At 43.0% G+C, this 28000-nt stretch overlaps 2 protein-coding genes across 2 annotated transcripts; one reads left to right on the top strand and one right to left on the bottom strand.

Annotated features, from left to right (window-relative positions):
- Positions 1 to 11: 11 nt before the first annotated feature.
- Positions 12 to 13547, top strand: ARG2 (arginase 2). Its single transcript, XM_077322507.1, has 8 exons — positions 12 to 252; positions 571 to 643; positions 5257 to 5434; positions 6727 to 6886; positions 8548 to 8642; positions 9169 to 9273; positions 9401 to 9537; positions 11390 to 13547. The coding sequence occupies exons 1-8, from the start codon at positions 121 to 123 to the stop codon at positions 11593 to 11595; spliced, it is 1086 nt and encodes a 361-aa protein (XP_077178622.1). The 5' UTR covers positions 12 to 120; the 3' UTR covers positions 11596 to 13547.
- VTI1B (vesicle transport through interaction with t-SNAREs 1B) lies at positions 11768 to 28000 on the bottom strand. Its single transcript, XM_077322506.1, has 6 exons — positions 27606 to 28000; positions 24809 to 24867; positions 22060 to 22251; positions 19261 to 19434; positions 15666 to 15727; positions 11768 to 12123 (listed from the first exon to the last, which is right to left on the bottom strand). The coding sequence occupies exons 1-6, from the start codon at positions 27721 to 27723 to the stop codon at positions 12033 to 12035; spliced, it is 696 nt and encodes a 231-aa protein (XP_077178621.1). The 5' UTR covers positions 27724 to 28000; the 3' UTR covers positions 11768 to 12032.

Here is a 28000-nt window from a genome sequence, read left to right as displayed (position 1 = left end):
CCGGGGGCGTGGCGGGCCGGGCGGCTGCAGAGCCGGCTCGAGACTTATAAAAGGCGGCACGGCGCCGCCGAAGCCGCTGAGCGAGATTGCGAGTCTGTCCCCAGAGCGCCCGCAGCCATCATGTCTCTTCGCACCAGCGTCGCCCGGCTCTTCCGGAGGCAAGCCGCCTCCTCCTCCTCCTCCTCCGCGCACCTCCAGCGGAGAGCGGCGCATTCGGTGGCCCTCGTCGGCGCGCCTTTCTCCAGGGGGCAGGTGAGCCACCCGCCCGACCCGCCTCAGCTCTCCCGGGGCCAGCGCGGCTCTCGGCCGGCCGCTGCGGCCCCCTGGCGGGGAGGAAAGCCCTGCTCTGGGTCTGGGGGGGGGGGGGGAGGATCTGGGGGGGGGGGATAGCCGGAGGGGAGGGGGGCGCGCGGCAGCGGTGGAAACTCGGCGGGCCCGACGCGTCCGGAGTGGAAATTTCCAGGCGCTTCTGCCGCGCCGGCCGGGCGGCAGACAGTAGTGGCGCCCTCGGCAGAGCTGGGCTGCCCGCGAGCACGTGGCTCCCTCTAACTGCTCCCTTTTGCCTGGCAGAAAAGACACGGGGTCGATCGGGGTCCTGCTGCCCTCCGGAACGCGGGGCTGGTGGAGAGGCTCTCGGGCTTGGGTAAGTAAGGAGCAAGTAAGGAAGTCGGGCCGGAGCGTTTCCGGACCCATCACCTCCCGCCCTCGCCCATGAGTCACCAGGGCTCCCTGGCGAGGTGTTGAAAATCGATCTCCTAAGGCAGTTCTGAATAAGGCCCGCGGTGCTGAGTGAGAAGCTGTCCCGGAGGCACTTCCTTCCCTGGAATTTCCCCCCTGGCCAAAGATGGCTTTTTATCACCGAATGTATTTCTGCATCCCATCCTTTCTTCAAGCAACTCAAAGTGATGAATCTGGTCTGGACATAGGAAATATTAACTTAGTGTTCTCTAGCTGGAACTGAGAGAAATGGGTAGCTTCAGTTATGTCATGGGTATGTAGGCTGTAGAGTTGTGCAGAATGCAGTTTATTTTGGTACAGTTTTGATTCTGATCCATTCCTAGTTTCAGGTTCTGTTTTGGAACAGACTGGTTAGACTAGACAGTAGCAGCACCTTGGACTGGAGCATCAGTTGATAGCTCTGACAAAAAATTAGAGAGAAAAATGTGTTAGCTATCTATGAAATGAAACACAATAAACATTAATTAGGACGAGCCTTTTTCTATTGCAATTTTGGATTTTTGTTTCTTGGCAGATGAGTCAGCCTCAGCTATTACTAATGGATTCTGTCTTATGAATCACTGACTTCTCTTTTGTAGTTTGTAAAATGGGTGCTAACAATATGTGTCTACTTATGGCTTGTAACTTTTGTCATGACAAGTCAGCTGTAATAGTTTGCCTGCAGATAATGTCCAGTAAAACCAAGTTTCACTTAAGTCAGACTTAAAAGCTAAATCAAATTACGTTTTTATATTGTCGTTAACAATGACTAATCACTCCCCTGAACTTTGAAGTAGCGGTTGCAAATCACATACAGCAAGTACCCAGTATTTCCTCTTTTGGTGCAATCAGTAAGTCAGTTCACCTAAATAATGATAGGGTGGCACTAATTTCGGACAATCGTGACAAATAAATTCTGCTAAGAACAGAGTGTTTTCCAGGCTTTCTCCTTCTTGGGAACTCTACAGAAGAAAGGGGACAACTCTGGATAAGAGCTAAAGCAGTTCTAGGTTGGCTATAAATGGATAACAAGATCTAGCTTTATAAATGCACCTTCCATTTCACTAGCCAGAATGTTTGGCCCAGTATTGGAAGAGTAGCCTTGATGTCAGGGTGTTCTTAAACAGAAGCACTGTGACGTAGTATTTTGACAGAACACAGCACTGTTGCCTCAGACCATGACGTAACATTACTGTTTAAAAGTCTGGTGATTGATTTTTAGAGACTGAGCAATGTCTGATGACCTGGGTCTTATTGCAACATTTTTTTGGAATAAGTGCAAAAAAACAGAGCCAGAAACAATATTGGATTTAAAGGACAAGCCTCCATCCAGTTTAACTCTGGTGAATCTGTGTTCTTGCACTTCCATAAGGATTACACTAAATGCACTGTAGACTGTAATATACAGAGAAACCATGTAGTGGTTGGGGTGTCAAACTAGGTTCTAGAAGAAACAGGTTTGAATTTTTACTCTGCCATGGCAATTCACTGAGTGTCTTCAAGTCAATCACTATCTCTAAACTTAATCCACCCCTTAACAAGGCTGTTGTGGTAATGATAAAATGCAGAAGGGAAGACCAATGTTGTAAGCTGCTTTGGGTCTCCCATTGGAAAGCAGGATAGAAGTATCTACTTATTGACCCACACACCCTATCCATATAAGTGATTGGAACAGTTAGCTGAAAATACTGGTTCTGTTTATTGAGAAATCAACCATGACATTTAGGACAAGGGGAAAGTCACTCATTTCGCCTCAACTTCTGTTATGCCTAGATAAAATTCCAAGAACATGTACTTGTTTGCCCCAGAAACAATTGTCTCTTAGAATGAGCATGCAATCATAAGATTTGCAAGTCATGGACTTGCAAACCACTTTTTGGATAATATTTCAGCCAAGAAAAGCTTTGGGTTTCCAAAATGCAGCCCATGACCCTCCAATGATCCATTGAGAATGGAGTTGCAGGTCTTTGAATGGTAGACAGGATGTATCTATCTCTGCTTGGAAATGTCATGGTACAAGCACAGGGTAGGACATTGGATTGGTTCAGTGGGATGCACACTGGATATAAAAGTGTAATTGTGAACAGCCACATTAACTGAAATGCAGCTTGGTTTTGGTCCCACCCATCAACCCGGCCACATCCTTGATTTGATCTTTGAAGTGTAGAAGTGGATCTGATGGTGACCAATGTCATCCCATGGTCACACCACTAGGCCCTGAAGGCTGGTTTTGGGTACTACCCCCTTCCCTGTTTGGGGAGTGGGTGTATTTTTTAGATCCAGATGGATTCCTGAATGCTCTGTGGGACCCGATGCCTCTTGGTGATCCATTGGCAATGCTGGTGGAGGACTGGCAGCCCCACCTGTCTGCCGCTATTGATGAGATCGCTCCCTGGTGCCCTCTCCAATCTTGCCTCAAACAGGGGGAGCGATAGAGAGTGCGGAGGAAGACTTGTGACAAAACTTCAGGAACATCCTATCGCACGCTTATAAAGATGCCAGTGAAAGGGGTAAAATGGGAATATTTTGCCACCTCCATTGCATCCATGAGCTCTCATCTGGCACAATTATTTAGTTCAGTTGCTTACTGCCCTCAAGGAAGGGTGGCAAAATTCTATCCAATTGGATCTAAGCTCTGAGGTATTAATGACTTTTGTTTGCAGATAAGGTCTTGTTGTCCCACCTCAACCTACCTGTTACGCTTGGTACAGAAAGGGAACTGGAGGCCCCTTGGCCATCTTGGCAGATAACGTCTGATGGCTCCCGATGCTTTAACCAAACTGGACGAGTTGCTAGAGTCAGTGACGGCAATCAGCTGCCCTGTTGATCCCTGTCCATCCTGGTTATTCAAATTGAGTTACCCAAGGATAGGAGGACTCCTTGGCAGTGTTATTAATCTCTTCCTTTCATCCTGGGAGTTCCCTGGGGCACTGAGGGTTTGGTGATTCACCCTTTATTGAAGAAACCATCACTCGATCCGCAGGACCTGGCCAATTGCTGACCAGTTTTGCATCTTGCATTTCTCGGCATGTTGGTTGAAAGGGTCACTGTGGACCAGTACCTGGCATTCTTGGATGAAGCTTTGGCACTCGACCCATACCAGTCTGGCTTCCGTCCTGGCCATGGGTGGAGACAGTGCTGGTCAACCTGACAGACGATTTCAACACCAGCTGGATAGGGGTGGTTCGTCTATCCTCATGATGTTACCTGTCGACCACGCGTTGGACCACCACCCTGCTGGACCTGGGATACTTGAGACAGCCCTTCAGTGGCTGATCTCATTCTTGCAGAACTGAACACAGAGGGTAGCAGTGGGGGAAGAGTTGTCCCACCCCTTTCAACTCCCTTGTGGAGTCCCGCAGGGGGCAGTTCTCTCCTGCATGCTCTTTAACATCATACATGTCCTCTAGCCCAGCTGGCTTGAGCAGAGTTGCCTGAAACTCAACCCCTCCAAGGCAGACATCTTGTGGTTGAGTAGGAAGGGACCAGATCAGAAAGTGCACTTACCCAGCATAACATCTCACACTCTGCCAGGATTCTGGGGGTGATTCTTGATTCTTCCTTATTAGTGAAAGTGCTGGTCACAAGATTAGCCCACATGGCATTTTTCCATCTAGGCCAGGAGGATTAGTATTCACCATGGGGGTGGGGTATAATTTTAAGGGGCATTGTCATCATTTTATTGTAAGGTTTCATTGTAACTCACTGCAAGTCAGCTTTCTGGGAGTAGCAAGTAATAAATCAATCAAATTAATAATAATACTGAGTACTAGTGTTTCCTATTACCCGACTGGGCTTTGTTCTTGTATCATTTGTTAGGTGCGAAGTCGTGTCCGACCCATCGCGACCCCATGGACAATGATCCTCCAGGCCTTCCTGTCCTCCACCATTCCCCGGAGTCTTGTATCATAGATTCATAGAATTGGAAGAGACTTCATGGGTCATCTAGTCCAACCCCCTGCACTATGCAGAACACTCACATCCCAATTGCTCATCTACTGTAATCTGCCACCCCTTTGCCTTCACAGAATCAGCCTCTCCATCAGATGGCTATCTAACCTCTGTTTAAAAATGTCCAAAGATGGAGAACCTACCACCTCCTGAGGAAGCCTGTTCCACTGAGAAACCACTCTGTCAGGAACTTCTTCCTGATCTGGAGACGGAATTTTTTTTGAATTAATTTCATCCCATTGGCTCTGGTCTGGAGCAGAGAGAACAATTCTGCTCCATCCTCCATATGGCACCCTTTTAAATACTTGAAGATGGTTATCAGATCCCCTCTCTAGGCTAAACAGACCAAGCTCCCCCAACCTTTCTTCATATGTCTTGGTCTCCAAACCCCTCACCATCTTTGTTGCCCTCCTCTGGACACATTCCAGTTTGTCAACATCCCTCTTCAATTGGGGTGCCCAAAACTTAACACAGTACTCCAAGTGAGGCCGAACCAGAGCAGAGTAAAGCAGTACCATCACCGTTTTACGGTTATGTAAACTATGTTATGTAAAGTTATGTAAACTAACTTTATTTTTCTGTTCTCAGGTTGCCAAGTATATGATTTTGGAGACCTCAGTTTCACTCAAGTGCCCAACGATGAGGTCTACAACAACAGAATCAAATACCCGCGTTCTGTAGGGTCAGCTAACCAAGTTCTGGCTGACACTGTGCATGAGGCTCTGGCTGCTGGGCACAGTTGTGTAACCCTTGGAGGTGATCACAGGTGAGCTGGGAGGAAATAGGTGTGGGAGTTCACTGGATTAAAATAGGCTTAAGCAAATCTTGTGGACGGAGCATTTTAGTGTCTTTCCTTGACAATACTGGAGAAACTTGCATAGAATTGTACTGCAGAGGAACGAGAAGAGAGTTTTTATTGGACTAAAAAATGGCAAGGATAAAATTTATAGGCAGCCATCCACTGCGGTTAGCTTAAATCCTGAATCTCTTGCCATTGGTGCATGTCATGTTTCAGGCCATCTAAAATGAAGTTGGGTTTAAAGGTAAAGGTATTCCCTGTGCAAGCACTGAGTCATGTCTGACCCTTGGGGTGATGCCCTCTAGCGTTTTCATGGCAGACTCAATACGGGGTGGTTTGCCAGTGCCTTCCCCAGTCATTACCGTTTACCCCCCAGCAAGCTGGGTACTCATTTTACCGACCTCGGAAGGATGGAAGGCTGAGTCAACCTTGAGCCAGCTGCTGAGATCGAACTCCCAACCTCATGGGCAAAGCTTCAGACAGCATGTCACTGCCTTATCACTCTGCACCACAAGAGGCTCTAAAGTTAGGTTTAAGAGAGGGCAAATATTCTTAATCTGGAAGTTCAGGGGCAAGAAGTATATTAATTACTATACCACATTTTTTATTTATTCCTGCTTTCACCCTAACAATTTTCAAATTATTTCTAAGGGAATATCCTAAGGTCTGTATGTTTATTTTGGCTGTTGCAATGCTGTTTGCATATATGGCATTTCAGCATGCTTCAATCAATCTTCTGAAAACTCATGACTAGCGAATTAATTATTTTTGCCTTTTTGCTGACATTAGTTCTGTTTGTATTGTTCTGTTGAAGCAGTCTTTGCTTGGTCACTACGGAAAAGCTGGTATTCTGTTATTAGGCAGTGGCTGATGCTGCTTTTTAGAGATCGGAAGATTCATATGACAAATCTTATCAGAATTGGGTTTAGAAAAGCTGGATGTGAATTTATGTGAATTCCCAAGAAAGAAGCAGAGCTCAGTAGATTGTGTTACCATACATCTCTCCCCTGTTCAAACTTCCTTCATATATAAACCCGGAATTCTTAGTATGCTAACTTCCACCCCCAGCCTCAACCTTAGTCACCCTAACTTCCTCAATAAAAATCTGTGCCAGTGGTAATGGATGTGGCATAGCATCCAGAGCCAGACTACTTAATTTTCCTTTAACTGGCCTTTCAGTAAATTTGTGAAAGTCCATGTTAACAAAGTTACTTGCTAGGCACACTGTGTACAAAACCTGCATTTGTTTTATTTTCCAGCTTAGCGCTTGGTTCCATTAGTGGCCATGCAAGGCAATACCCACACTTGTCTGTGATCTGGGTTGATGCCCATGCTGATATTAATACTCCACTCACCACCATGTCTGGAAACCTCCATGGACAGCCAGTCTCATTTCTCTTAAGAGAGCTTCAAGATAAGGTAAATGGGAATTTTGCTTGCCATCTATGAAGTCCAGGTTCTTCATTCCATTGTTCACTGGGTTTTGACAGTTACCTAAGAAGGTAAAACAAAGATATCACACATGAAGAACAGCCTTTTCCTGAAAAATGCACTTATAAGAGGGCCTCAAGGGTGCCACATTGACAAAACGACTTCTCATTATATGTAAGAATTCCTTTAATCTGATCGGTGCAAGTATTCTCAAGCCAGTTGGAAAGCAGTTATTCTAGCATATGAGCAAAGGAACTTCTCTTTGTGGGAGTATAGAACTATCAGCCTAACTGGTATTTGGCTTCCACTCCCTCACTGACTTACAACTGACACATTTCTGGGGTTTTTTTTGGGGGGGGGGGCTTGCCAGGGGCTTCATAGGGCTTGGTCCCTTGGCCCCAGATCATCCTTGTCGCTCTCCTCTGTACCCTTTCAATTTTATCTACGTCCTTCTTGAAGTGAGGCCTCTAGAACTGCACACAGTACTCCAGGTGTGGTCTGACCAGTGCCATATACAATGGGACTATGACATATTGTGATTTTGATGTGATGCCCCTGATGATACAGCCCAAAATGGCATTTGCCTTTTTTACCGCTGCATCACACGGCCTGCTCATGTTTAGCTTACAATCCACAAGTACCCCAAGGTCTCATTCACACACAGTGTTACCTAGAAACGTATCCCCCATCCAGTAGGCATACTTTTCATTTTTCTGACCCAGATGCAGAACTTTACACTTATCTTTATTAAATTGCATCTTGTTCTCATTTGCCCATTTTTCCATTGTGTTCAGATCTCGTTGAACTCTGTCTCTATCTTCCGGAGTATTTGCCAGTCCCCCCAATTTGGTGTCATCTGCAAACTTGATGAGTAGTCCCTCCACCCCCTCATCTAGATCATTAATAAATATGTTAAAAAGTACCAGGCCGAGCACCGAGCCCTGAGGTACCCCGCTACTCACCTCCCTCCAGTCTGATGAAACACCATTGACAACAACTCTTTGAGTGCGGTTCTCTAATCAATTCCCTATCCACCTAACTATCTGAAAATCCAGATTGCAGTCCTTCAATTTATCCATCAGAACATCATGGGGAACCTTATCAAAAGCTTTACTAAAATCCAAGTCAACGACAACCGAATTTCCACGATCCAGCAAACCTGTTACTTGGTCAAAAAAGGAAACCAGGTTGGTCTGACAGGACCTGTTGGAGACAAATCCATGCTGACTTCCTTGGATCACCAAATTTTCCTCCAGATGTTTGTTAATGTTAAAATACATTAATGCAGTGTTAAGTATTGCAACATCAAATCTTTTTGAATACTAAAGCTAGAAGCAAAGAAAAGCTAGAAACCATTCTAAAATGCTAAAATGTGGGGAATCGAAGAAGACTCAAGATACCTTTATTGGCTTAATGAAAATGAAGAAAAAACAATTTTTTGTGGAAGGAAAACCCTTTCCACAACCCCTATGGATTTTGTATGCAGCTTCGTCAGGGGGAATTTACTGAAACAGCATAAAACATAAAAACATAGTTAATACATTGTTTCAAAAAGTTGATAAAATACAAGACAGTTTTTCTTATTACACGCAAGCTGTAGAAGGTTTTTTCATGCAGTTCTTTCAGGGCCTTGTTCTTTTTGTTCATAGGTACCGCAACTTCCTGGATTTTCCTGGCTGAAGCCCTGCCTTTCACGATCAGATATTGTCTATATCGGCCTGAGGGACGTGGATCCTGCTGAACAGTAAGTGCAATACAGCTGGGTTTGTAGAATTCACCATTATGCTACCATTCAGAAGCACTTGGCTTGGGTTACTGCTGCATACACAAGCTATGGGCTTTGTAAAGCTATACCAGCCCTTTTCAACCTTTTGACCATGAAGAAGCCGCTGAAATAATTTTCTAGGCTTCAGGGAGCCCCAAAAGTGATGTCAGCTGGCCACACTGCCTTGCCCTGCCCCCAGAAGTGACATCACCACCCAGGTTAACAGGCAGACTTGGGAGGGGGGAGACAGGAGGTGGCTTAAGGCAGGAGTAGGCGTGTGAGCTCGACCCCTTCCCAGGTGCCAAAACCATGAGAGAGTTCGTTCATCCTTAGGAGGAGGGGAAGGGGAGCAATGGAAACTGCCAGTTCCCTAGCATGTGGCTGCATCCATTACGGCAGGAGGGGAAGAGCCATGGACCCCCTCTGGAGTTCCCATGGACCCATTTGGGAATCTCTGCTGTAAACAGTATACAATAATATCATAAAATGTTTTTCTTTAAAACAGCTATATTTTGAAGAACTATGACATCCAGTATTTTTCAATGCGTGATATTGATCGTCTCGGGATCCAGAAGGTGATGGAAAGAACATTTGAACACCTTTTGGGCAGGTAATGCATTTCAGAGATGAATGGTAAGAAAGCTCTGACAAGGAATGTTTTCAATGAATGTCCCCCAAAACAGGCTGCTTATTGCCAAGGGGCAGACCTATAGAATAGTTTGCTTTTCCTTTTGCAGTCAGGAAAGACCAATCCATCTGAGTGTTGACATCGATGCTTTTGACCCAGCCTTGGCTCCAGCGACAGGGACTCCTGTCAAGGGTGGCTTAACATATCGTGAAGGCATGTATATTTCAGAGGAAGTACATAATACAGGTAAGAACAAGCCAAGCACATTTTACTTTTAGCTTCACATGACATGAGACAAAAAAAACAATATGTTTGCATGGCCAGTGCTTTGCAAAACTATTCTGATGGTTTAAGTTGATCTGTATGGAAGCGTCTCAGACAGAAAGTTTTTTCTCTCCAAACAATTTTTTTTAAAAGTGGGCATGTGCGTGTGAATGCACACAACAATAGGGCGGCCAGGGGGGAAGCGAGGCGCCCTTGTTGTGCCCTTGGGAGGTGGGCGCCAGCAGAAGCCCCCTCATGAGGACTCGGGTGGCAGTGGCTCATCCTTCTCGGGCACGCTCACCATCAACTACCAGAGCCTGCTGGCGCACTTCGAGAAAAGCCTTCTGAGCCTTGGTGGCCCAGCGCTGTTACAAAGCCCTCTGCGCCTCCTGCCCCAGGAGGGGGTCAGTCTTGCATTGACGCCTCCTCGTGCCCAGAACCCTGCTGCACAGGGACTTTCTCCTGCAAGCAGCTGCTGCAGCCGTACCGCCTGTCGGTACACGGCACTAACGCCACAGCCCATAGATCCGCTGTTTGCTGCCACCGCCCACTGCCACCACTGCGGCGGCCACCAACCTGGAGACCCCGCGGAAGGGGCCAGGCGACCCCAATTAGGGTCACGACCCCAAGGTTGAGAGCCACTGCCTTATATGATCATATCACTCAATAAATGTTTATTAAGAAAATATATAAAAATTAACTCCCACCCATTCAGGAAACTCTTCCCAGGCCATAAAGAAACCCTGGGGTTTCACAAAACCCTGGTTGAGAAAGCCTGACATAGATTCATATTTTGGCAGCACTATTCAAAGTTTCTTTAGTTTTATTATATCAGTTTTGTGTTCACCTACAGTGTTTCTATAGTTTCCAAAGTGACATACTACCCAATAAAAGAAGCAGAACATGGATTTAGGGAACTTTACCTAAAATAATAGGCAAGCAAACTCAAAGTGTTTCTAACAGACTACCAGTAACCATGAATGAACCAAATGTTTTCCAAATCAAAGTTTAGAATTTGAGGGAAATATTGTGTTCAGGAGGACATGTACATGACAAGAGAAAGCCACAAGCTTGCAGCTGAGTGGGAATTATTCACTAGAGAGTGGTCACACAAAGTGAGTGGGGAATTTAAAGATGGGGGAAAGGGTTTTTAAGAGAGTAGTTTATCCTCAGTCTGCTGAGATGGGTACATTATCTGTTCAGATGATCAAGAGGTTCCAAAGGTCCCAGGGGGCGGGGGGAGCTTTGCTGGTTCCAGAAAAGCCTCTGAGCTAGCAGAGGGATTAGACTGAACAATTTTGGCTAGAAGAACAGCTATAGCTACAGGAGCCAGCACAAAGGAATGCAAACAATGGACAGTCCAAAAATTCAGGGGGAATCCAGGATGATATTGGGATTTCCTGACATTGCGTTGGAGGCAGAGGCGAGGCTTCCCAGAAAGGTAACAAAGAGTTACTGCATCTAAGTAGGCAGGATGGAAGTTTCACCCATGCTTGTAGCAGAGACCTTGCCTTCTCTGCATGGCATTGCTAGCCCCAAAAACAGCTGTCAAGCAAATTTGGCCATGATGGTGTCAGAGCAGAGACAGCAGACATCTAAGAAAGGGGTTCCTGATAACAAAATAGAATGATCTGGAAAAGCATATTTTTAGGGGTAATTTATTAGGGATTTTATGCATATTGTAACCCGCCACGAGCCTCTGTGGGAGTGGCGGGCTAGGAATTCAATAAATAATAATAACTAGAAAGCTGAATTTCACACAAATATGTCCTATATGTAGGAGCGACAATCTGTTTTTAAAAATTTCTATCCCTTCCTCCTGACAATTCCTCAGGCCTGCTTTCTGTTATGGACATCGTAGAAGTAAATCCATTGCTTGGAGGTTCACAAGAAGAAGTGAGTGCAACAGTTAATCTTGCAGTCGATGTGGTTGCTACATGCTTCGGTCAGACCCGAGAAGGTGCACACATGGTTTTTGAGGAACTTCCATCACCCAGTTCTCCAGATGAATCTGACAGTGAAGAGCAAGTTCGGATGTAGGTCACTGATGTGTAGGCCTATGCTTCATAATAGGCATTATTCAGCTCTGCTGATGATCTACTCCTATGGGCAGGCCTCCCAATGACTACTGCATTCTGGTCTTGTATAGAGCAGCTAAAGGTTTTTCATTGCATGCCTAAACTGCTGTATTAAGAGTTAGACAACCACACTGTCAACTTAGAAATATTTATTACTTTATGTTGCAATTATACAGTCTTTACCAGCATTTTACTGCACCCTGTCTTTCTTCCTAGCCATGCTTCCTTCTGGTAGTAATGCATTATTGTCTGATGAGCACATTGTCTAGATTGACAGCACATTTGTAGTCTTTCAGCTGCAATGCATAATCCATCCTTTTCAGCCTGTGAGAAGGTGTTCTGGCTTGACAATGTCTGTATATAGTCTTTGACATCCAGGCAGAACACGGTCATGAAAGTTCAGCTGAAGAACTTGTAGTAAACAATGGCTACCAGGATGGCTAGTTCCAAAATTATAATGATGGAGAGCAGCAGTTTGTTTGTCATAAGCCTAAAAGGAGAAATGAGACATTAATGTGTGTATCTTTAAAAATAAATCCATTTGACATAGACCGGGATGGAGGCAGTCTGACTCAGCTAAGATGACAGAATCAAATCCCATGTGCTTCAAATAAGCTATCTGTATAGGCTAATCTTTGTTGGTCTGAAAGGTGCCACTGACTGATTTTGTTTTACTGTTCAATTTAACAAATAGAGAATTGCACAATAAAAAAGGGAAATCTTCAAGGGAATTTTTCAAAAGCTGTCACAAGTTTCTTTGCTAGGAATTAGTAACAGTGTGAGAAAGTGATCTGCTTGGAAAGAGTAGAATAAAAACGGCTAATGTAAAACTTTCAAAATCTCGACAAAATCTTGGCCCCTGGTTCTGTATGTCATGCCAACAAAGACATCCTAGCTTGACCATCAGCAATGCTCCTGCATTCTCCAGGGGGTATTATGCACTCACAATTTTTCACCAAAGTCAGTTTGCTGACCTTGTTAAATCTCCCCTTTTAAAAACATTCCTGTTTAAGCATATGTGATGATACTGCATTGTTTGCAGTTTTTTTGTATACCATAGTAGACCAAAGTAAACAATTATGCATTTGGAAGAGTTACTCAGTGGAAGGAGTATATCCTCCACTGTACTAGGTGATGGTCAACAGCAATGTCACCTGACACATGCTGCTAGCAGAGCCTTATGGGAACTGTAGTTCATAAGCTTTCTGTTCAGCCATCGGTATACAATAGCACAGTGGAGGAGAAAAAATACAGTAACGTTTATGCATGGAAAAAAGGCGTCCCCGGAACCAGCATACAGGAAAAAGTTGTAGCAAAGCAAGTTTACAATACTGCAAGGAAACTATGCAGAAAATGCATGCTTGCTGCCATTAGTGGTGAGTGCCATGCAGAATCAAAAATACAACGGTGGAGCTTGTGTGGGCAAAACTATGCCACATGCAGAAACCAAGAAAATACTTTTTTTTTTTGCAGAGTATTTGGGAGGTTTTGCCTAGTGCATAATACCCCCAGGCTACAATGCCACAAAGATCTCCCAGCTTCCATGTTGGGAATCACTGTACTAGCTGTCCCCCTTACAGATGCAACAGACATGATCTGAAGCACTCTGAAACCAGAATCTGGCTTGCAGATAAACCAACAATATATAGAAGAAACCATGAGTTTTTACTTCAGTTTTCTCCTCTAGGCATTTTACTTGATGGTCTTTTGATATTTTTATTAACTGTTTTGTAGATTTTAGCCAGGTTGTTTTGCCTTATGTTTTTGCTGCTCTTCGGTTGTGGTATTTTTCTTCTTCTGGTTTTAGACTGATTTTGTGATTCAGTTTTATAGATATGCTATTTTTATTGGTTAAAACTGTTATAAGCTGCCTTGAGCAGTCCAGAAATAACTTAAATAAAATATTTTACATTATGTCTGAATTGAGTCAATCTGAATTATTTACTTATGTTCATCAAGTGGGTTCAAGTCCATGAAAGCAAGTTAGTATAATGCACCACTAGGCTCTGTTTACTTATTTATTTAGTTACAAACTACCTCTTAAAGTGTTTTAAATTAAAGCAAGATAATAGGAAAAACTAGTCAAATATGTTACAGGAAAAAATTCTCACAGATGAAATCAGCATGATGGGTGGAATCTTTTGCAGTTTCCATATAATTGTAGCATGCACAAAAATACATTAGCACGCAAAAAAGCTCAGCATTGGGGCTTGAATCCAAACTATCATGAATGTAAGGAGTTTGCAGAAGTGGTTCTATTACGTCTCCCTGATGCATGACCTTTGAAGACAATGGGCCAAGGTGGACTGCCACTGCATGTGATGTTAAGATCTTACAACAGTGTTCAATGTTGTCAGTCATGAGCTGTTAGCTTGATGCATGCCACCCTGTCAACACTGGGATTTCTCCAGGGTCAAAGATACAGGGTTGCAGTTGGGGAGGACCAATTCCATTGTTTGATGCTCCAATGTTGCATCCCACAAGAGGCAGTCCTTTCCTCAATATTATTTAGCATCTTCATGCACCATCTTTACCTGTTGGTCTGAAGGTTTGGGCTTGAGTGTCACCGATTTGCTGATGCCACCCACCTCTACCTCCTTGATCAGCGACCAACCAAACTCTCCCCCTCCCCACCCCCTGGAACAACTGGCTAGCTATCTGGAGGCTTGTAACTGAGTGGTTAAAGGACAGTTACCTGAAGCCGAACCCTTCATAGATGGAGTGCTTGTGGCTGGGTAGGAAGGATCTAGTGGTGCTTGCCCAGCCTGGATGGTGTGCATTTTAGTGCTGCACAGACTGCCAGGAATCTGGTGGTAATGCTTGCTGCCTCTCCCTCTATGGAGGTGCAGGTCATTAAAGTAGCTCAGCAGGTGTTTTTCCATCTACACCAGCTAACTAGTGCCCAATCAGGCTTTAGATCACTTGGCTACTGTCATCCATGCAACAGTCACTTCCAGACTGGATTTCTATAACTTGCTCTACATGGGCTCTTCCTTATCACTACTCTGGAAATTACAGCTGGTCCAAAATGTGGCTGCCAGAGTCCTTACCAGAACACACTGGAATACTCATATACACCCAGTGCTCAGGCAGATGCATTGCTTCCTACTGGACTACCAGAATAGGTACAAGGTGCTGGTTTTGAGGACATTCACAGTCTGGGCCTGCCTTTCCAAATATGTCCCTGAAGAGCATTACACTCAGCTGGTTCTGACAGGCTGGTGGTCCCTGGCCCATGATAGGTGTGCCTGGCCTCAACTAGGGCCAGGGTCTTTTTGGTCAAAATCTAGTGGAATGAGCTCCCAGAGGAGACATAGACCCTGTTGGAGCTTGCAAAATGGAAGTTCTTCCACTAGGCATTTGGTTGAGTCTGGACCACCATTAACAGCTAAGAACCCCCACCCTCCCTCAAAACCCTGGTTCTGATAACACAGGAGAGCTATGTGGGAGAGGCCTGGAAGCACAGAACACAATGTTTTAAATATCCTATTGGACCGATTTTAACTTACGTTGATTTTAAATTTATGTACACAGCTGGGCTGAGAGTGGTGATTCTATAAATCTAATTATAATGACAGTAACACAGACAAACCCAAATTCCTTGAGGGGTCTACACATTTGTTATAACTAGTATCTAACCAGGCATAGCCCAATGCCAAAAATATTTTTAAATTTGGCAGCCACTTGATCCAATTCTAGATATAATATTCCATAATATTCTTTTTTCCATATTAGATAAAATATACAGAATCTGCCTTGAAGCATGAGGAAAGGCAGGATATAAATAAACAAATTCATTAGATATGCTAGAATTTGGTATTTAAGCTGAAGATAAAGATTTATCTGAAGTACTGATTATTTGAAGACATGTATTAATAGGATTGTAATATGAACAAAAGTATAATGTTTCCTTGTCCAATATAACAATTTATTCTATACTCCTTCAATATTGCTTCTCACACAACAATGACCAAGTAATTTCTAGATGCTTTGTTATTTAGAGATTCAGAAAATACCTGTACTCTTACTAACCTTCTGGACATGGAGCGTAGTATCTTCCGGCTTTTGCTTAAGTTCTCATTTGTATTTACTAGCTAAAAAGAAAGACTTGCATGTTAGATTTGAAATGCTGATAGGGGAACAGAACATGACCGTGAGTTTTGAGGTGCATTTTAGCACCCTAGTGAAAGTGTAACAAATTAACTAAACAGGAGAACAGGATTTAAGAAGAACCTTAAATCCTTAAAATGCAAACAAGCAACATATTGCACATTATGTTGGGAAAATCAGAACTCCCATGCAGGAGTATCAATTAGCATTTGGTCTTAATTTCTATACGGCTTGTGTTCATACAAGCTAAAGTGTCATAAGCATAGTTAGACATCATTAATCAAGTCTGTGTTCATCCTATGCTAAAATATTAACATTCTGTGCCCAAACTAGTCAAATCCGAAGGCACACTTAGTTCTGCAACCTTTATAATTTATGTAATTTTGGTAAATTTGCATAAATTAACTGATTTGGCTAGTGAGAAAGACACTAACGTCACTGAAGTCTCCATCCCACCCACTCTTTAGCTACCCTTCTGACTTCTTTCCTTACATTTTCAAGCATATCTTCATCCAACCATAAGAGATTAGAATATGTTTTTTTCCTCTACAATGAGTTGTATCCAATAACCACAAACTCTGCTTTTTTTCTCAGGCCTGCAGCATGTGCTTTCCTCTACCCCTTTCCTCTACCAGCACAGGAACATAATAGACCTGTCAACATTTTAAACCTAAAAGGATTGACCTACCTCCTGGGACCATTAAGTTTGCAAAGGCACGTTTTCTTTGTTTTCCCCTTACCCCATGATACCTGAAAGCCTAATGCTGAGGCCTAGGGAAGCCTTCAGGAAAAAAACTGCCATGCAGAATGAGTAGTGACTGCCATAAGAAGAGGGAATAGGCTGCTCTCACACACTTATCCTAACAGAAAAAGAGAGAACCTGTCCCAGGCTATCAAAATCAGTTAACAATATAACAAGATGAAAATTCAAATCCCTTTTTCTTGAACATACACTTCTATACCAGATTTTTGGATGACATTTTTATTGTGTATTTGAACGATTCCATTGACCAATTTATTCAATGGTGCAATAGTCAGCATGCCACAATTACCATATTTGCTGGCGTATAAGACGACTGGGTGTATAAGACGACCCCCCAACATTTCCACTCAAAATATAGAGTTTGTTACATTACATTACAGTACTATGGGCCACTATGGACAGCTATGTCTATCCCAACTGAAGTGCACCCGGCATATAGGACGACCCCCCCCCCACTTGGAGGCATGTTTTTCAGGGGGGAAAAGTAGTTTTATACGCCAGCAAATACTGTAAGTTTACAGGTCACCATGACCTCAAACAAAAACCATTTCTAGACACCTTAGTCACTCTAACACCAGAAGGCAAACTTAGCACATCTTCCTTTAAAAAAACAACAGACAGAAATACTTTTCTCCATTTCAGTAGTTTTCACCCACCTCATCTTATACAAAATTTACCTTATGGGCAGTTTTTAAGACAGACGCATCAATGCTCTGGATACGACTTACAAAGAAGCCAGTCATTCACTAGGTAACACTCTTCTACAACGGGAATACCCAGAAATGATAAATAGCAAAGCTAGAGTAAGGGCAGAGGCTCAAGACAGACATGCTCTACTACAATACCGACAATGTGTACCTGAACAGAAATTGACTTGTACATTTGATTACTCTTACTTTGCCACTATCATTAGAAAAATCATATTAAAACATTGGCATTTAGTTAAGGATCTACCAGGGTGTGAAAGGGGTCTTAGATTAGCATGGAGACGCAACCACAATATAGGGGAGTTAGTCAGTAAGAAAGCATTGCCAACAGAGATGTCTTCTAGCAATTTACCTAAGGGGAACTTTAGGTGTGGCTTCTGCAGAGTCTCTAAGTTTTTGCTCCGAATTAAAGAGTTTAATGAGCCAAGGAATGGCTTTTCTTTTAAGGTGAACCAATTTATCAATTGTTCTAGTAAAAATGTTATATACTGTGTAAAAGTCCTTGTGCTAAATTGTACATCGGAATTAGCAGTCGCTCAATAAAAATCCGGATCCAAGAGCATCAGTCCAGACTCAGACATCGTATTATGGATGCTCCAATGGTGAGCCATTTCGTGAGAAAACTTTTATATGTACTCATTGGACACTTTGATACCTAGGGGTTTGAATATTAGTTTGGAGCTTTCTTGCTTTTTATAAAGCTATACCTTTAAGTGCAAGCTAGGAGTAGTTGAGGTTCAATTGGGGCTTGAGCATAATTACTCCAGCCTGACAATGATACAGTGGGAGCGGCATCTGGACAAAGCTCTCCCATACCTGTGAGCTGAAGGCCGGCATTATATGCAGAGAATTTTGATTAAAATTGTGAGTTGGTAAGATGACTTTTCAAGAGCTATACAATTTAAATAACCTTAAATATGTTTTCTAGTTGGCAAACATTCTTTATATTATATTTTATTACAGGTTGAAATATTGAAAACTTCTTAGGATAAGTTTGAAAATCATAGGAGGTATGCTTCTTTTGCAAATTGGCTTTGTTAATTTATGTACCGTGATGATGGAATTCACACTGATTGTAATTTTTCTGTGACTTTCTGCACATAGGAAACAACCACCGATGAAAGGTCTACTTTGAAAACGGAACAAAATCTAGAGTTCGTTCTGGTTGTTTCATTTATCATTAAAATAGAGATTGTATAAAAGATATTGTTAACTGATTTTGATAGCCTGAGACAGGTTCTCTCTTTTTCTGTTAGGATATTTATTCAGAACCGCCTGTTTTTTCGTGTTGTACTCACACACTCATACAGCAGGCATTAGCAATGGAAGGAGAGGGAATACGGCTATTTATTTTAACATTTATTTTCTGCCCTCTCTCCAGAGACTCAGGGTGGATTACAACAAAATGAAATTACATATTTAAAAGCTGAAATCCAAAAAACAGAATTTAAGTTAAATAAGTTTCAAAACACTAAAAATGTTAAAAACAGAAGAGTTAAGTACTGAATGTGCCCGGCTCTGTCAGATGGGAAAGAAGAGGGGGGAGGGACAATAGAAAATACTGACTAAGCTTCTAAGTTTCCTCTGTTGTTTTATACAGGATTTATTACAGAATTAAAAAGGTCCCATAAAATTTGTTGCATGAGAGTTGCTACTAAACCGGCAGTAATTCAAAAAGAACGAGGAGTGAGTACAGCAAGATCCCAAGCTGGTAGTCTGATTACTGAGATAAACTGGACAGATTAATATTTTTTTCGTATATAACAGTCTAGTGCTAGGGAAGAAGCCTAAAAGCAACTTATTACATTGCAAATATACAGAAAATCACCCTTTACTTGGGTTCTTTTTTCTTGAAAAGGAAACCTGAGTATAAAAATTTCAAGTCTATTTCAATTTCCCCCGCAGGCTGCTTTCTGAACATTCCCCACTGCCACTGCTTTCATGATTCTTAAACTGGCATGCATTTCCATGAACGTAAGCTACAGACCTATATTTTGAACACAGAAAGGCCCTACAGCTGTGCCACAGCAGCCCTGTTTGCACTCACACGGCCTTTGGTGCGTTCCAGTTGTTCCCGCTGTTCCCCAAGTTCCTCAATGATATCAGTGCCAATTTGATCCGTCTCTGCAGCAATCTGATGTGAACGCTCTACGCTTTGACTGGCTCGGTTCAAGCTTTCTGTTCCCTGAAGCAGCAGCACCCTCTGAGACTGTGCTTGAGTCTAAAGACAATTAAGATGTATTTAAATGACAGAGAAAAATGTTCCTTTTGAAAGATTCTCAATGAACGACTACAGAACGGCAGATAGCTTTCCAAAAGAGTTGTAGTCTCTACTTTGCCAGAATGTCAGTTGTCTGCTGTGTGCTTTTGTAAACCTTAATATAGCTAAGGAATGTACTATTCCTGATAGAAAATATTATAACACCAGGTAAGATTGTAAACCATTTTTAAAAGGAACTAGAAAGATAAAGACAGAGACAATTTCCAGCTAGTGAGATTCATATAAAACATTTCTATGATAAAAATGCAAGCATGAACTGATAAAGAACAACAATACATACCAACATACCACAGCCACACCACAAAAACTGCATATACCAGTGCTACCAGAGCTTGATATCCTACTTCCATTGCCATTCCATGGCAGTTAAGGTTTATTTATATCAGATGCTTAATATTCAGCTCTTCTCCTTAGTGAAAATCCATACCTACTTACGCTATTCTTCTCCCCAGCCTCTGCATACTATGAAGTTCCTACTCCAATGCACCTAAATATTCCTCTGATTTACATGCAATTGTTCTTTATCAGCTGGTTGCCTTGCAGGGGCAAACAGTTGATATCTGCACCCAGTTAATATCTGCACCCTCCTATCTCTTGGGAGATGATAGAGCTTACTGGGCTCCAAATATCTTGGACAAGGAAGGAGCTTTAAAATTCTCTTTGATGGTAAGGAGGACAAACCAGTTTACCGAGTTGTTAATGAACCAAGTGACCACATGGAATCCTCAATAATGATCCATTCGGTTTTAATGGGAAAGCAGTTTGTATCATGAACTTGCACTAACACACTGATGTTGCCATCCTTATGCAAACTTGTATAGAAAAGTTAAAAAGAACTATTTGGATTTTCAAGTAAATATACAGTGAGTGGGATCCTTTACTAGCACGGAGTGAGTTTGTATAAGTAAGTGAATAAGTCAATATTTCTCCTTTGGGGAGTAGCCCTCAATGCTGCATTCGACCTTACTCCTGAGTGTTCCCATATCAGCATTTTAATTGACTTCAGACAGGAAAAGTATGACCTACCTTGTTCCACTAGGTTGGTCATACAACTCTACACATTCACTAATGGATAAAACATGGTTTAGTGTCATATCTGAACTGATTCATAGCATGCTATATATAGTGTATTTTTGGAGAAAATTATACTCAGTCTCCTTCCTTGATCCTGCTTTCTCCGTTCCCAGGGGGCTTTTATATGAAAATGAAAATCTGTTTCATCTAAATGATGCCTACCTTTTCTGCTTGTAATGGTCACTTTATGATGTAATGAGTAGCTATGGATTTAACCATAGCAATAAAAGGAACTCAGTGTCATAGTGGAGAAGTACTACAGCTCAGTGTAGAACATCTGCTAGGCATGCAAAAAGTCCCAGGTTTAAATCCCAGCATCTCCAATTAAAAGGATCAGGTGGTAGGTGATGTGAAAGTTCTCTACCTGAGAGCTGCTGCCATTCTGAGGAGACAATGCTGATCTTGATGCACCAATGAGTCCCAGCTCCACACCTGACAATTCTAGAAATCAACAAACAGAGGAAGGCCTTTGCTCAGGCCAGCTGCTCAGCACTGCCCATAGCTGTCCTGGAAGGTCGCTATAGAAAAATCCCCATTCCAGAGAGATTCCAGCCCCATGCTTGTAACCCGCTAAAAGCAAGAGAACACGTTTTGCTCCACTGTCCCATTGATAATGCCATAAGAACCAACCTAGTCCAGCCAACTATAGATCAATATCAATATCAGAGTCTTTTTCCAAAGGATACAGAAACGCAAATAACTTTACACACTGCAAAATTTTGTGCAGCTGCCATTAAATCGTGTGGCATTTACATAAGCCAGAAAGTTTCCTCTTTAACTTAATAACATACTGACTCGATATACAGCCAATGCTGTTTCAATGATGAGTTTTAATCCTGACATGTTTTATATCTGTTTAAAAAAACACTTGTATTCAAATATCTATTTTTGTATTCAATATTTTAATTGTGCATTTGAACTTTGACCTGAATGACCGTAAATAAAACTTCTTGTTGCTGTTATTACACCAACGGTCTGTTTCAGTGTAAGTCAGTTTCATGTGTTCACGGTGTGTAACTGGTCTAGATTTCAAGAAAGAATGCAGAGTACCCTTCTAATAACAGAGGCAGGAAAATGACACACACACACACAGACACCTTCCACAAGTCACCGACATTTGTAGATGGTGGATGCATGCTTCCCTGGAGTGCCAGACAATATCACTGGGCTCAGAAGACAGAACCCAGGCACAAGCCCTGAACAGTAAAGACACAGTTAAATGTGTTGGTTGCCTCTTGGCTCAAATTTATTCATTCAGCTGTTGTCACAAGGCCATAGAAGGAGCTCAACAGTTGTCAATGGAGAAAGAATTAAAAAAGAACGGTACAATATCTAGATCTAAAAACCCAGTCATGCTTAAATGTCTATAAATGCAATTCTATACAATGTTGCTCCAGTCAAAACCCAGTGAAACCAACAGTAAAATTGGCAAGAACAAAAAAACCTGTAGTATTTTAAAACACCATTGTACACGATAAATTTGTAACTCACACTTTGTTGATTTTCTTCAGAAAAAATACCATATTTTTTATCTCCAGGTTCTCTTGGGACCACTCCCAAATCTGTACTTCTCATTTTCCTCTGGAACATGGCAAGGTCTCTTCTATACGTTCTAATTTTGATCATCATTTGATTGTGGAAGGACACTGGAGCATATTTCAGTTCTTCTTCCATTTCCCCTAGCTTAAATATGTTATAAAACATTAAAATATTTGTTAACATGTATTCCTGAAATATGGGCATACTTAAGCTTGGCTTGACAATTTGTCCATGCAGTATACCACTGCTGTGAAAACATTATACCACCCACACTTTTTATCCAGGAATATCAGAGCATGCTGTATGATTGTACATTTTGTACTAGCCTACTTAACGAGCTGGTGTTGTCTAGGCCATCCTACAAAATAGGAGAGGGGAGGGGGGGCAGTGGGAGGCCTGAGTAGATGTTCAGTGAGGTTCTCCGCTGGCCTTAACCACATACCTGGCAGAAGAGCTCCATCTTGCATGCCCTGTGGAACTCTCAGAGTTCCAAGGGGGCCCTGATCTCTCCTGGGAGCTCATTCCACCAAGCAAGAGCCAGGGCCAAAAATGCCATGGCTTTGTTCGAGGCCAGGCGGACTTCTTTGCAGGCTTGGCATATACTGATCACAAAGCTCTCTGAGGGACATAGGCCATCATAGGCAGTCCCTGAGATACACATGACCTTGAACTGGATCTAGAATTCAACTGGGAGCTAGTGCAGCTGCCGGAGAACTGGGCGTACTTGGGCCCTCCATGGTGTTCGAGTGAATACCCATGTGGCCACATTCTGGACCAGTTGCCAGTTCCAGAGTAGGGACAAAGTAAGTTTGCAGCAACTGCTTGCTTTTATCATCCAGTACTATGATGAATCAGAAGATGGCTGAAAGTTAGTAATTTTCATTCATAAAACCTTATTTCCTTAATCTTCCCTCCTCACTTGCTTCATTCTCTTATTCTACATAACTGTTCTCCAGATCTGCACTCTCCTTAAACAAAGAGTTAACTGAGGTCCAGTTTGTAGTGAGGTGGTACAATGGTGTCTAGGTGGTAAAATGTCTGTTTCAGATTGCAGAAGAGGGCTCTAGTGATTGAATGATCTTTCATAAAAGGCATCTTCTGCCCAAACCAGCATGTCAGGACGAAGACTATATACCAGAAACATTTTCCTCAATATCTAGCTTTCCATGTGGATGTAATTTTGTTAAATAGAGTATTCAGTCATGTTATCGTTTTTTAAATTATTATTATTGTTTACTTTATATCCCGCCTCCCCCTGGAAGCTCGATGTGACCCCCCGCCCACACAAACACCCTTGCATTCTTGTGATACAGCTCAAACACAGATTAACTTCCTTAATGACATTTAAATCCCCATTGCCATCTTGTGGAAATTCCTGCACATAGTCTCCCTAATGACACAGAATTCTTTTAAGTACAGCAAAAATAAAGGCCAGGAGCCAAATATTTACAAAAGTAATGCCATAAAGCTAGATTTTACTTGAATAACAGTGACCCGCTCCGCCAGGAACCTGGGAGTGATACTTGATGCCTCCCTCTCAATGGAGGCTCAGATCACGACGGTAGCACGGCTGGCATTTTACCACCTCCGCCAAGCCAAACTACTAGCACCCTACTTGGCCCGGGAACACCTAGCCACAGTGATCCATGCAATGGTCACCTCTAAGCTGGACTTCTGTAACTCGCTCTATGCTGGCCTGCGCTTATCCTTGATCCGGAAACTGAAATTAGTCCAAAACACCTCGGAGGTCCCACATCCAGCCCATCCTCCAGCAGCTGTGTTGGCTCCCAACTGAATTCTGGATCAGGCTTAAGGTTTTGGTTATCACCTTCAAGGCCATATGCGGTCTGGGCCCAGTATACCTGAGGGATCGCCTCTCCGCCTACACCCCTCAAAGAGCCTTGCGCTCTACCTCCTCCAACCTCCTAGTGGTCCTTGGCCCCAAGGAAGCCCGCTTGACCTCAACCAGGGCCAGAGCCTTTTCCATTCTGGTCCCCACTTGGTAGAATGAGCTCTCAGAGGAGATCAGGGCCCTGACAGAACTAAAACAGTTCCACAGGGCCTGCAAAAGGGAGCTCCTCCAACAGGCATTTGGTTGAGGTCGACCTGTCCATCGCTTCCTATTGGCCCCCAAGCCCTCCCCTCCTACCATGACTGTTAACAAATCCACCCAGCCCCTGGGTCTCAGTACGAGTTGAGCTAGGGCTCTTGTACTTGCAGTTTCACCTTCCTTTAATGTTATTGTTGTTATTGTTATTATGTAAATGTTGTTATCATTGTTGTTACCACCTTACTGTTACTTGAATGATGTTACCTGTACTATTTTGTAGTTTCCTTGTAAACCGCCCTGAGCCTTCAGGGAGGGCCGTATAGAAATACAAAAAATAAATAAATAAAATAAATAGATCTTCCCAAGCTTCACAGCAAACTGCTTTTGAGAGGAAATTCAAGATCAGTTTGTGATATGTCATGGACATCAGCTGTTCAAAAACAAAAACCTTTCACTGAAAACATTTTGATTTGGCAGGGTAGATTGCTAAAGTCAGTGAGGATCAAAAGAGAAAGCACAAACAAGGGAAAATGCAGAATAAATGTTTAAAGTGGGATCTCCCCAGCAAGATTTTTTTTTACAACAAATAGAATTTAAAAGGTTTCATATCTGCCAGTGATCCTTTTCATCCAATCAAAATTTAAATCTTACCGTTTCATTTGCTTCTTTTTGTTTTTCTTCAAATTCTCGAAACAGCTTTTTCTTCTCTTCTAGAATACAAAATAGATAACATACAAAAAGGATGTTTTCAAATGAAGAAAATTAACCCTATTCAGCGCTATCAAAAGGTATTCTGGGGACACATTCACCATATAATTTTCACAATATTCACAATTTCACTGCTTGTTTCTGTGAAAACTGATGATTTCACATGAGATATGTGTAAAACAACACCTGAATCTAAATCTCAGCATAAGAGCGCAAGTTCACACAATCTATCAAGGATCATGCAAGTCTAAGGGAACAGCAGGTTATATGTACGTAAACAGGAAAAACAAAGACAGGAAGTTGGCACACACAACTCTACAAACATAGGCATACTTTGCACAATCCATTACACCCTTGTTTGAAGGGAAAGGCTTGCATGAACTGACAAACATGTAGTGGAGTCATGTCATATATTGCCTCATACGCACAATAGATGACTGTGTCTTTGTTTCTCAGTGCCAGGCATCGGATTCCTGTCTGGGGAAGGTGTGAAAGGATCCTATGTGGCTCTAGTTTCAAATATGTGCATGTGTGTTTAAAAGCCCACTATTTATGCAAATTTCTAGAATCTGAATCTCTCTGATCATTAATATTTTGGATTTCATTAGTAGAAAAGATGTTAATTCAATGAAACATTCTGTAATCCATCTACAGAGCTGCAGACCATGGAGTAGAAACAAAATATGGACAGTTCATCAGTGTCTCAATTAAATTGGCTATATGGCCTCAGACAGTAACATAATCATGAAGATTTCCAGTTTTTCTCTTCCAAGCAAACTTTTCAATTCACATTTAAATACTTCAAAATGGAAAATGGGGGGGGGGGGGGCAGGATGTCAGAGAACAGCCTCTCAAAGCAAACACTGAAACACAGTGATACAATACTATAATACTTGGAAGCAGAAAATATGCTATGGTGACAGATCTGCAGAAAGATCAGAGAAATCTGAGAGCTCTCTCAGTAAGATAATACATCCAAAAGCAGATGTAGTAGTATCTCTCCCACATGAGTCATGTGGTCACTGCTGAACTCACAGAATCCTTTGTGAAAAGTCTTTCAATTCATAATCTTCTTTGTATATAGTCATAATCTGTTGACTATCAAACATGAGAATTTAGTTACAGCAAAAAAATTCAGCCCACAAGGATATTCTTTTTTCTAATACCATTATTCCATAAAATTACACTGTTCAAGAACAACATATTTCCACTAGCAAGAAATTACTCTGCACTAGGTCACTAGCAGTACACACAAATCAAACTTTTAAAATACATGTAGAAAACGACTCATGCATAAACCAAACTAGAAACAGACATTCTATTTTAAGAAAATCAGCATCATTTGAAAGATCATGTAACAAATGAAGGAACTGTCTGCCTCTGGAGGCTGTATTTTCTTAGTTGCTTAGTCATTCTATACATACCCTTTCCTAAGAATCCTTGGAAGAATGTCTAAACCTTTTGAAGCCAATACCATTTTTCAGGAAAATAAGTTTATTCCGGGATCTTAAAGTATATACACCTGAATAACAGAAAACGACTCTGCTCCATCCTCTATGAAACAGCCCATCAAATACTTGAAAATGGCTACTGTATCACCTCTTAGTCATCTTCTCTCCAGGCTAAACAGATCAAGCTCCCTCAACCTTTCCACATATGTCTTGGTCTCCAAACCCCTCGCCATTTTCATTGCCCTCCTCTGGATACACTCCAGTTTGTCTACGTCCCTCTTCAACTAGGGTGCCCAAAACTGAACACAGTACTCTAAAGAGATGTCTAACCGGAACACAGTCAAGCAGTACCATCACTTCGCGAGATCAGGACATGATATTCCTTTTGATGCAGCCCAAAATTCCATTTGCCGTTTTACGTGGCAAGTTAACACTTATGCTTTGCTTCAATTCTGATTATTAGATTTCTGGTTGGTTCTACAACTCAGACCCTATTTTCATGCTGTTGGCTTTGTGTAATCCATCCTGCAACCCAGTAAGAAAGTTGGACTATAACTAACGTAAATAAATCTACTTTGATTGGAAACTCTTCTGAAGGGAATGTTCCATTGTACTCAATAGGTTTTCCTTCTGAACAGGACAGGGGCATCTTCTTTGAGTAGCATTGAATGCAGGACTGCCAACAGGTATAAAGAAAGATGTTTTACCCTTTTTACAGCGGTGTGACATGTGGATATTTGTAAGTGAAACTTTTCAGGGCAGGAAGATAAAACAGCATCCAGGGAACCCCTTTTAAAGGGACGGGGCATTTTTCTATGTCAATTGGCCCAGGACACCACAAAATCCATTGTTGTTTACACAATTAAATGTGACCTTGATCTTCAAGCCTGTTTCAGGGGACCCCCCCCCCCGCCCGATTTCCAAACACTCTTAGGGTCCTTCTGAAGAGTCTGGGGGATGGCGGTATTCTACTAGTCCCGCTCCAGGCCCTCAGGCACAGCCTGCCAGCAAGCTTTCTGGGGAAGGGTTCGCTTCTCCTCCTCATGCGGCCTCCGCTGACTTAGGCGCCAGAGGAAAGCGAGCGAGAAAGACGGCAAACCCGAGGGACTCCGCAGGGAGGCGGCGCCAGGGACCCAGCGTTGCGGGTGAGGTCGAGGCGCAGTTGAAGACTGCCTTTCCCCGCGGGCGCCTCTACGGGGCTCGGGGCGTCCCTCCGTGGGGAGGAAAGGCGGCGCGGCGCCGGTGCCCGATTGCTGCCTCCCGCGGCTTGCGCGAAACTCCTCACGTACCCGCGGCCGGGCTCCCGCGTAGTCGCTCCGGGGCGCCCTGCAACTCCTTATGCAGGCCGCGGAAGATCTCGTGCAGCCGCTCCAAGTGCTCGGAGGAGCCGACGCCGTGATCCGCCATGGCGCCCAGCGAGCAGGAGCAGCGACTTCCCGAATGGGTCACGGGAGCGGCTACCGAGGGCCCGCTGCAGGCGCCGCCGCCGCCGCCATCTCCTCGCAGGCACTTCCGGGACAAGAAGCTACCCTCGCCCCGCTGCCTCAAGCACGCGCATAAAGCGCCAAACCGGTGCCCAGAGACTACAGTTACAGGGGCTCATGGTAATTGTAGTCCATGGGTATCCGGAGAGCCACGGTTTGGCCACCACTGCCCTAAAGCGGCCTCTCGTGTATGCGTTATG

The sequence above is a fragment of the Paroedura picta genome, chromosome 2 (assembly GCF_049243985.1).
Source record: "Paroedura picta isolate Pp20150507F chromosome 2, Ppicta_v3.0, whole genome shotgun sequence".
NCBI classification, from domain to species: domain Eukaryota; kingdom Metazoa; phylum Chordata; class Lepidosauria; order Squamata; family Gekkonidae; genus Paroedura; species Paroedura picta.
This window is presented reverse-complemented; position numbering and strand designations above follow the sequence as displayed.